The sequence below is a fragment of the Mytilus trossulus genome, chromosome 1 (assembly GCF_036588685.1).
Source record: "Mytilus trossulus isolate FHL-02 chromosome 1, PNRI_Mtr1.1.1.hap1, whole genome shotgun sequence".
Lineage (NCBI taxonomy): Eukaryota > Metazoa > Mollusca > Bivalvia > Mytilida > Mytilidae > Mytilus > Mytilus trossulus.
In genome coordinates this window covers 18225068-18237216 of record NC_086373.1, presented here as the reverse complement: position 1 = coordinate 18237216, position 12149 = coordinate 18225068, and the positions used below count along the sequence as shown (strand labels likewise).

Genomic DNA, 12149 nt, shown 5'->3' with positions numbered 1-12149 from the left:
TTTAAAGCATTCGGCTCACATGCAAACATTTTTAACCCTGGCCCGACACATTATTGCCACCTACCACTTTTTGGTTCAAATCAATTATTAACAATAAAAGGAATAAGGACCGTGACTAACTGCTAGACAATTGTACACTTTTTTGGCATTTAGAGAAGACTACCTTATCGTGTCTATAAAAAATGTAATTAAACAAAAACACACCAAACGATTGGAAAACAACTAAGACATTTCTGACTTGACTCCGATTTTATTGATTTCTTCAAATATCGTAATTCATCATTAATATAATCGCTATACTCTCTGTTTTTAAAAAAATACCTTTTTTAAAATGAACTTTTTTACCATAGCAGGTTACACGAATTTCATAAAGCTAGCTTGAAACATATGCATTATTTGTTTCAGGTTTTGTCTTCGTGAAATGTGATTTTTTTTTAATTCATACACACATTTTAATAGTTAAAAATACCTAACGACAAACTGTACTTTTACGATTGAGTAATAGTATACATAAAAAATTGGTTGAACAGGTCACCTAAAATTTGATCAAAATCAGATTAGTTTTTTTCTGCGTTGCAATGTCGTAGACAGTAATCATCGAATAAGACTAACTATAATTTAAAATATATAGTTGCTATATAAAGGCATAAACGAAGATGTACATGCCGTCATCTCATTCAAAGCCTTCCACGTTATATTATGGTCTCACAAGCTACACAGTGATAGATATATTAAGCCTGATTCATATCATTGCATTTTGATGACTTTTCTATGATGTTATGATCAATATTCAGAGCTCATACATGTGATTATTGTCGGTAACGTAACTGGTCATGTCTGTACAAATCGTTCAATACGGTTTTTATTTTATAGGTTGCAAAGATGTTTCTAGCAATTATAGACCTTATTCCTAGCCATCTAGATTTATATTTCTATGTGTATAAGCGGTTGTTTTTGTTCCACCTGGATGTTCCTGTTGTTTCTTTATTTTCCTCTCATAGTTGTTATTTCCAGCGGTTTTGATTTGTAACCCAGATTAGCTTTTTTCCAATCGATTTATGACTTTTGATCACCGGTATACTACTGGTGCCTTTATTTACATCACTCTTCCCGATGACAAAGGCAATGTTACCAGTAAGCTATTCCTACTACGTACTACTGTAGTTGTGGGTAACTCAATGCAGCCTTTTATTTATCGAGGGAAATGTCCACCCAATTTACAGTATTTTGTATTGCGACGATTGTTTGTCTGTTTGTCTTTTTCATTTTTAGCCATGGCGTTGTCAGTTTGTTTTAGATTTATGAGTTTGACTGTCCCTTTGGTATCTTTCGTCCCTCTTTTAAATGAATCGATACCGCTGTACATATAAGTTCAACTCATAATTTTATCGTAATTGTAATCAAACCAATATTGTTTGCGACCTCGACCTTTTATATTCTGTTGTGTTTCTACTCTGTGTTATCATACTATTAACCGTCTTGTATATTTGACTTTTTGCACGTTTGACCTTGAATCCTAATCTAGAAACAAGATTTGTAAGCACATAATTCATATCAAACTTTAAGTTCGTGCTTTCAAAATGGCAATCTAAATTATTACTGGAATTCATATTTACTAACAAACACATTGAAATTTTAAATAAGAGTCAACAATATAGATGTTTTTGTTGCCTAAATGAAAAGAACATGTGAAAAAAGAAAACGATTTTCTGAAACTGTCTACGACTGCAGTAAAAACGAAGAAAAAAGTGATCAAAAGAAAATACATTCAGTAGATTATTTTTCTTAATCAAATTCACCTTAACTGAGATATTATAATCCATGATTATTAAAGTGATTGTCTGATTAGTTTAAATCCCTTTGGAGTACGTTTTTACTCTTGATGGTACCAATAAAGGCATACAATAAACAGCAATCAATATAAGGTTAAAGACTTATTATTTTCTCAGTCATTTCGACGATTGCCTTGAATACAACATAATAATCAACAAATATCGAGACTATATCTGCGGATAATAACTAAGAATTCGAACATTCCAAATAGATCATAATATTCCGAATGGATACATCGACGTCTTTACTTTATTGTTGACATATGTAATCCTAAAATCTTGACAGTTTGAAAGGAATAATGTCAGCTTAAGCTTGTTCTGAAATGACGAAGAAGATTTTCAGTAAAATAACGATAAACAAATAATGGCACATGGTTTTTTGTTGGTCTATTTGATTACTGAGAAACCAAGTCAATGAAGCTGATCAAATCCATTAAATACTTTTTATAAATGGTAGTTTAACGAAATGTAAATTTCAATATTGGAACAATAATTCTAACTCGATCCCTCTGGATTTAAGAACATATAACTGACAGATGACACAAAAAGACGTTCAGTGCTTCATCATTGAATATATATTGAATATATATAATGTATTTAGTCTGCAGTCAGTTATTTGTCATATGGACTAAAAATAGTTTTTAGAAAATTTCCATCACAAATTTGGTAGAAATCGAAGCTGACATTAGATACATTTCATACTGTTGTGATCAATGTGCCATGTCCACATCTGGACCGCTACAAAGACGTCTCTCTAAATTACGTCGTAGACAAACTGTTGAGAGTTTTAAGGCCATCCCTTATTTACTGTCTGATGTAGAGGTAAGTGACAAAATATTTACTTTCACGAAAGCATTTTGAATTATATATCTTTTAAAGCTTTGGATTTTTCTTTTATATGTTGGTGTCAAGCATCCTTGAAGAGACATTGATACCCTTTATTGTATTGTTCTTGTTCCATTGTAGTTTGGTCTCCATATGTTACTGCAGGTATTTCTATTAAACTACAGATATCAACTTGTTAATATAATCAACATCTTTGGAAAAATATCTTGGTGATCTCATGTTCACTCATTCTTACAACAAGATAAAATTATGGACATAATAATCAGTCTTACTGAGCTAAAAAAATGTTCTAATATTGTTTAATCCTTACATTAATACTTACATGAACATAGAAGATATGTTTTTGTCTTTGTCCAGAATCTATAATAGCTTTAGCGTTGGCCATGCTTTTGCATAAAATGGTACATCTTATCCTTTATTGTCTATGATGGTTTTATGTGTAACATTCGTGATTGTAACTAATGACAAACAACGCGTCATGCGTACCAAAATATAATAAAATTGAGAACGGAAATGGAAAATGTGTAAAAAAAACCCAACACCAACAATAGAACAGAAAATAGCATTAGGCTACCAATGCTTCTTCAACACAGCGAGAAAATTATCGTACCCGGAATCGAAATTCAGCTGACCTCTAAATAACTGTATTGGGTTTGCTCATTCTTGCAGGCGTAATGGTTGCATTTGATTGCTTACATTAAATTTAATTTAAACTTTGGTGGATGGTTGTTGCCTTGCCTTATTTATGTATGGAATAGTTTGACTTATCTCAGTTTGAACGTTTACGTTCTGGTATGAGTAAGTTGTTGAAGGTGACTATAGTTCTTTCTTATATGTTGAGAAATTCTATTACATTGTCTAACCATAATATCATTTCGTTTTGTTTAACAAGCAGAAGAAAGAAAAGAAAATAAAAGGTTCAAACAAAATCATTATTTGTAGATTGCAAATTATCGCAACATATATAAAAGTAAATTCTTTCATTTCTTGTCTGAGTTATCTCCAAGGTGCGAGTAATTCTCAAGTTGGATAAGATGCCAAGTGCTTATGTAAAGCAAAGGTTGACAAAAACAGGCAACCTTCTTACAAAAATAAAAAAAAACACTAACAAAAAATGACAAAAGAACATTTAACAAACAACTTAAGATTGTGCAACACCAATGCTTCTAAATACCGGAACTGGATATATTTGCTGAAGAAGGATACGCTCGATCTCATACAGCTGCTCTTGTACCGGTACTCGTTGCTATAAATATGATAAGTGTGTAAACTAATACAAGTCACCTATTCACGTATTCCTAATAGGATGATCTGGCTACTGTCAGTTATTTCGTATGAGCTATTTTTTTCTTACCAAACATTACCTTATCTATTATTTGCAAGCAATATGCCATACTTTCGTAGCAGGATATAACAGATACCTGAATAGAGCCTGTCATGAAAAGGTACAGACCTGATAATGCCTTTATTTTTGTTCTTTTATTGGTATCTCATAGTTGCGTACCAAAAATCTTTTGATAAGATCCTATGAGAAAATTTATAATAATGACAAGCCATTCGTGATGGACTGTGCATTTAGGAGATCGATTTAATGTACAAAGTTTACAACAAATATAATCTGACTGCCTAATGATTATATTATTTATCTCCACTATTGAACACTATTATCTATGAAAAAATGTAATTAAATATTAGAAGCCATAAACACTAAGTGATTTTTCTCATTGTTCTAAATCCCTTTGGAGTGCGTCTTCCTGTTCATGGTCACAATAATTGCACACAATAAATAACAATAATGCAAGAGGTTAAAATACTTTTGTTGTTTATTACATTATTTGTGAGAATAGATGACCGCAACAGAAACGAAGAAAGAAGCTACGCCGAGAAACAAAAGATTACTTCAAAAGGAAATTAATCGTGATGAAGAACAGATAAAAGTGATATATTTCCTTTTTCGCATGACGTATATGAACATAATGAATGTTTAAAGGATTTTGCCTGAATATCATATCCTACAAACTAAAATACAACAACGTAGCAGTGCCTTTTAAACATGTTTCATTTTATTTAGTCGCCTTAAAAGCAGTGCGGTAAATCTATAGGAAAATTGGCATTTTTTATTCTTAAAAGAGAGTTACTTTTAATAGCGCATACATAAAAGGATATATGAGATTGCTCTAAATAAGTATGATGAATGCTTAATATTTGAGTAAAAGTTGTTTAATCAAGTGTGTATTTGAAGCAATGCCTGTTAAACATGTTTCATTTTATTTAGTCGGCTTAACAGCAGTGTGGTAAATCTATAGGAAAATTTACATTTCTTATTCTTAAAAGAGAGTTACTTTTAATAGCGCATACATAAAAGGAAATATGATTTAATAGCGCATACATAAAAGAAAATATGAGATTGCACTAAATAAGTATGATGAATGCTTAATATTTGAGTAAAGTTGTATAATCAAGTGTGTAGTTGAAGTCTTTTGAATAATGTGAATCAAACAAAGCGAAACTCACAAATATGTAAAGTCAAATGTATAATTTTTAATTATATACTTTACGTGAAATGTCTGAATCTGAACCGCTTCAAAGACGTCTTTCAAAATTACTTCGAAGACAAACTGTTTATTCAGAGAGCCTTGGGATAATTTGCAATTTACTGTCGTCTGACTTGGTAAGTCTACAGAATATTGAAATAAATTTGCTTAGTTTACAATTGGTTGCTTTACTTATTTATTTCATAAAAAATATGAATAAGTTTGGATTGCAAATTTGGTTTTAATATTTTACAAAAACAATGATTTAGAAGAACAAATCTAATCAGTAAATACTATACAACAAGATGGTATAATACAGAAGTATATAAATAATACTTTTTCGCATAATCTACATCAGATTATCTTAAAATTTTGATTAATCATTATAAAGGTATGCAATTATTTCTGTTTGTAATATTAAAGCAAATAATGCTACGGCGCATTAAGTGTATTTTTTTTGAATTCAAATACATTTCAAATTGAAGATAACAAGTGACCTATAATAACCACATTTCTTTATTTAATTAAGTTGGTTGAACTAAGATGTTTGAAATTAGGATGCGATGTCCTTTTTAATTTGATTACCCAATGTGCCTTACAATACAATTTTAAATTATTTTCATCTTTAATTTAAATGCAAATGAAATTAGAAGTGAAATTTAAACTTAATTACTTTTCCCATTATACTTCTAAAAGTTCTAATAACCCTGTATTGATTTTTTTAATTGTTGCAAATGTCACACTAGAAAATGTACAATACGAAACACTGGCAATGATTAGATACTGACTTCACATGAACAATTCATAGTATAGGTGTAACATCACCATTGTTTTCCCCTAATTATTTTTTGTAAAATTCGCACTAGTAGTATACCGGTATTAAAAGTTTATGTTTTAATGATTGTTTTTAATGAAAAATGAAATTATATTGCGTGCACAACACGTAGTTGAGATGTCACCAATGATGTCATAAATGACAAGTAAATTAGTTCACCAAATGTTGAATCTTATACAAATCATAATCCTAACTTTGATTTAAGTATTGTTTCTGTTTATTTTGTTCACACGTTGTGTCAATATAATGGAATTATATGCAACTATCGTATAAGTGAGATGATTAGCTAGCTATAAAACCATGTTCAATCCACCTTTTTTACATAACGAAATGCCTGTACCAAATCAGTTAATGACTGTTCTTTTCCATTCGTTTGATACGTTTAAGTTTTTGATTTTGCCATTAATTTTCCATGGAGTTCGGCAATTTTGCTATTAAATTTTTTTGAAAGGATTCATAGAAATACGTTTGAGTTTTTGATTTTGCCATTTAATTTTCCATGGAGTTCGGTAATTTTGCTATTTGACTTGTTTGAAATGATAAATAGAAAACGTCAAATTATCATAAGAAAAAGCAGCTTATACAAAAGTTATAGTATGTACCATGCGGTAGGGGATCAATGTACATGGGTGTTGTGGTGGAAAATAAATGACTCTGAAAAAAGCATACAAAGAATAATGTTAATAGTGTACTTTGTTAATGAATATCAACACTATTTGAAGTTGTTTTGCTTCATTCTCTACAACTTTAAATATCACCGGACATTAAAGATTTTATCCTTTAAGAAAAATGCTTAACATTTAATGTTAAAGGTTTATTACCTCCATACTGCCATAAACCCGATTTGTAAGTTTTCCAATCAAATGTCACGATCTATTTAGAGTTATCAAACCACTCACCATTGATTACGTCTACCATCTGTTCGCATGCTGTATCGTTGGAAAACTTGATATCGGATATGTGTAAAATACGAGTAGTTTTAAATAGTGATGTACACAAAAAATTGTAACCAAGTTGATTTCTTTTCCTGTCTTCTTTTTTACATTTGAATTTAAAAACTACTCAAAGTACATTATTATATGTTTACATGGCCTACACAAAATGTATACATTGGTACTGAGCGATTTTGCTTTCGTTTCTATCATTTTCATTTTCAAAACTTTGTTTTTATTTTATACACTAAACTTTACTACAACTTCGTACAAATAATTAACGAAAGAAGTCACTAACGGTGAATAATTAAGGTTACAATGTCAGTTCAATAACAGCACGGGGGAATAAACAGGAATGCCTTCCACCCAAATATACATTTGTAAGGGGATAAACGTGTAATATTTTTTTGAAACATATGTTATATTTGTTACCTATGTAACGTTACAAAAGATTTTGAATGAATAACAGGAATATTAATAAGATCCCACAATTGTACAGAAATGGGTCATTAACACGATATATTATATTAAGCTGGAAATTCAAGTCATCGACATGTGTTGATAAAAGAATGGTTTATATTATTCTGAATACAAATATTGTGAATGGAATATAAATAGATATATTTGTATCGTTTAAAGGAGGTTTATTGATGCAGATTCATGACTATGACGTAGAGTAATAGACACATATGTTTTCATATTTGTTCATTAAGTTTCTTTTCTTAAGAATGTATCCGATTTTTATGTATGTAATTACAACAAACAAGATATAGGCTATCATAATGGAATGCATACTAACAAAACATATTCAGATTTTTAAAATGCATTTTTTAGAGAAAATAAACAGCGAAATACATAAATATTAAAACAGAGATGAAAAGTATTAAAATAAACGTCATATCTGCAAACTTTGTGCAAGTCACGCTGTATCGTGTATTATTTTAAAGAATCTATAAGAATTAGTTTGATTGCGTTATTACTACTTTGTACCCATGTCTTTTTTATTTCATTGTCAAACCATAGCATTTTTATGAATTTAAAATATACTAAGTTAAACAGAATCTTCTTATTCTTCTGGAGCACCTGTTTTCAACCTCAGTTTTTGGTGGGGTTCGTGTTGATTAGTCTTAAGTGTTCTATGTTGTGTCGTTTGTTCTATCAATTGTCTGTTTGTTCTTTTTTTTTGTCCTGGCGTAATCGGTTTGTGTTCGCGTACATCCTGGACTTTGAATGTCCCTCTTTTATGTAGTTGTCGTATCTGAATTATCATTGATATGGTTATATTTATAAATTAACTGTTTACAAAAAGCTTTTCTACCTCAGGCATAGATTACCTTAGCTGTATTTGGCAAAACTTTTAGGAATTTTGATCCTCAATGCTCTTCAACTTCGTACCTTATTTGGCATTTTAAACTTTTTTATATACGAGCGTCACTAATGAGTCTTTCAGACGAAACGCGCGTCTGGCGTATATACTAAATTTAGTCCTGGTACAATTATGTATCTATGGTGAGTTTATAGAGTAAATGTATTGTGGTACATCATGATTTTATAACTGAGACAACCATGTATCGATCTTATTTCATTATTTTAAGATTGATTGTTTTTTTTAATTCTGTTTGTAATTAATTATCATAGTTTGTGAACGTTTACCGAATTTTTCTTGGAGTTCGGTATTTTTTATCATTTAACTTTTTAATAATTAGTTAACATTGGAAGTAAGAAGATATAATATTTATATTACAGACAAACAGACGAGCGAATTCATTACCAAATTCCAGCGAATCAGACACCGAAAGAGAACCTTCACCTCCAGTATCCAGACGAGGACGTAGATCTGCAATTGTTGACATGAAGGTAATTTAAAAATGAAAATATTAAAAACAAGAATTTTTCCATAGTCAACGAATGCTCATCTCACACTATCATTTTCTATGTTTAGTTGATCGTCCAATTGGGGTCAAAACTAATTTGGTTTTATAAGGAGAAAGATCAGATCAAGGGAAACATGTGTAATAATTTCAAACTTGATTTGGCATCAACGCCATCAGCCATCATAAACTACCGTGACCAAAAACTTTTACATAAAGCGGGATAGACTGACGGACAGACGGACGGACGAACGAACAAACGGACCGACAGACTTATAGGGAGGGCATACATTTTTATGATATATTAATATTTATATCTCACAAAATGTAGAAGGAAGTCTTGCATGTCTGAGGTGTAATTGAGGAATTGATCTTGTTTTCGTTTAACACTAATTTAGCTTTAATGATGTTGTTTACTATCTAGAACGGTCATTTTTAATGATATCGTAGAAGCAACTTCGTAGTTCACCAACATAAACAAGCAACTTCAATTCGATTATTACGTTTTAATTGTTCTCAAAGGATCTCGAATGATCACATAATTTCATTTTGATATTGTATCTGACTTGATCTATTATTTACCGATAAATTACTCCTTAGTTATGCATAACATTAATGTATTTTTTAAAGGTGCAACATAAATACCATTCAATGGTGTTTCAAAATCTTAATGATATTTTCGGTGTTCTTAAAAGAGATTATAGGTATGCGTCCTCGCTTAATACATTACATAAAGGCCGGTTATTTGGCGAACTCAATTTTCATTTTTTTTTTCAATTTCTAAAAGACACAAAAAGGAATAGACATGGGTGAATCGCAAAAACATCAGACAAAATGAGACCATAGAAGCAATAGAATAATATAATCTACAGTACATGCATTAACCGTCGTGTTTATCAGGAGGAGTAGGTATAGACTACTATGGTCTTAATATCAGAAATATACCAATAACATGTATCTCGTGGGTTACGAAACAAATATTTTATATCGGTTTACCAACTCGTTATGGAGCCCATTCACCCCATGTTATAATAATTTCATGCATTATTACTAAAGATTACTGTCTTGATAAGTAGTCTTTACAGTGTAACCATGAATTCACCTAACGTGCAAGTAGATACAAGTTTACTTTATGTTACTGCTAAGAAATTGATAGTTGACAAGTTGAAAGTAAAGTTCGTTACATTTTTCATAACACATCGATTCAGGTCCATCTATGTGTATATTTCATATAAGTAGGCGCTGCTGGAGGTTTCTACATTCGATAAAAACCATAACCCAAACAAAACTAAAAGTTTCCTAATTGAAGCTTTTAGTTTAGCAACAATGAGTAACTTCCATATCAAATACCGGTAGTCAGCTATGAAAAGCACTGAAATGACAAATGAAAAACAATTAAAACAAGAACGAATGTCCTGATTTATGCACAAAATAATGAACGAAAAACAATTACTAAATAAGTCAACAACCGACACCCACTATATTATGATACAGATGTGTCGGGGCTAAACATTTATCTTAATTCCTAATTTTTCATTCAATTTGGACATATAAATGAACTATAAAAAGCAGTTGAAAGGACTTAGCTAATCAGATTGGTACGAAGCAGAAAACAAATTTTTTTTTTTTTAATAACCTGACGCGGCATGGTATTTTATGCATTCCACAGCAAATTGAAATAGACTGCAAATACAGATTTGACAGTTATTTCAAACATAAATCAACTAATAAAAAGAATCATCTAGGAGCTAAATATCTATCGGTACAAATTTTAACATCGAATGGATTTGGTGTGAATACATCACGTACGTACAGCACAGTCTTAGAAAACATAACCTTTTGCAATGACAAAATATAGATGTCGACGTATTTATGGTAAAAAGTGAATAATCATATGTATATAACAATAATAGAACTTTCGTGTTTATTTACTGATAAAAAATTAGAATGGAATACTTTTATTTAAAAGATTATGATAGATAAGTTTACCGAGAAGTTTGTAAATATACTGGGCTCGGTAAGCAACACACCATATAATGTTTTATCGAATTTGAAAAACTAGTTTTTATTTATACAGAATATTAGATTCTACTGAATTTGCAAAGATTGATATTGAAACGAAAAAATCTCGTTTTATAACGTTTCTTTATCTGAAAAGATGCAAGACATTGTTTATACCTTAATTGAGAAATACTGTAAATGAATTATTTCTAGAGGTGGACTTTGAAACTTGACCTCTGAAAAATTAAGGAAAAATTTGATGTCTTCACCCTAATCAAAGTATTGCTTTAATGAGTTCTGTCAATAATGCTTTCTAAATAATGTTGTTGCTTTAAGAACTGATATTGAAGGTGTTTTTTTCGGAAATAAACATGGTACATCGTACTTCCATTTAATTTTTGTCTTTTTCTCAATTTCACCGTCAAAAGAAACCAGATCCGTGTATGTTTTATATACTACAGTTTTATGTCTCACCGTTAATACAGTAAAAACGAAAGAAAGAAGAAAGGTACATTAAACCATCAAAAGAACTGTTTTATGTATATGGCTTTAAGTCATTAGTAGTAGATGTTTTCTTTGAGAAACCATTGATTTTTTTGGAAATAAAAGCTTCTTTTTGGTTTCAATCTACAAAGGAAGCCTTGAAAAACATTGTATCATACCATTTATATGTCACAATGTTATAATATTAAATCAAGTATAGGTTTCATTGTCTTAATTCGGTCGACAAATATTGATAGAAAATAAGTTTAAACCAACCCAGTTGTTAAGAAAACAATAAAACAAGACATAACACGAATAAATCGTATTTCAAACACAATAACACAGAGTAAAGGGAAATAAGGACAGACGTAAACAGTTAGGGGGAATTTTGCATAAATTTGCATTATTTGAATTCGTTTTCATTTACTTTTGCTGTTAACATATACGTAATTTAAAATAATCTATTTGTGAACCTGGTACTCTCAATGAGTATTGTTGTTCCTTTATTGTTAAATCAAAGGGATCTGTATTTTATGGACAAATGTAAATTTAATGTCAGAACAATAACACATAGATAGATTAGTTAGACATGTATAGACTCGCTATATCAAACGTACTACGATAATATCATTTTTCAAAAGTTCAAACCATCCTTACAAAAATGAAATCGTTGTTGTTGCTTTTTTCGATAATATTAGTTTACTATGACATTTTTTTTGTAATGTAGAATCGATTGTATATTGGAGTTTGAAACTAGAAAAGCAGCGGTGTCATTTTTTAAATGTAAATGAGACATTTAAATAAATGTTGCTTTG

At 30.3% G+C, this 12149-nt stretch overlaps 1 protein-coding gene across 2 annotated transcripts in view; it reads left to right on the top strand.

The window, feature by feature from the left end:
• Window positions 1-12149, top strand: part of LOC134717663 (pleckstrin homology domain-containing family G member 7-like) — a 109413-nt gene that overhangs the window by 73167 nt on the left and 24097 nt on the right. For both annotated transcript variants that reach the window (XM_063580163.1, XM_063580168.1), the window contains exon 5: window positions 8726-8836. In XM_063580163.1, coding sequence (XP_063436233.1) covers window positions 8726-8836 — 111 coding nt within the window. The remainder of the gene's footprint in view (window positions 1-8725; window positions 8837-12149) is intronic.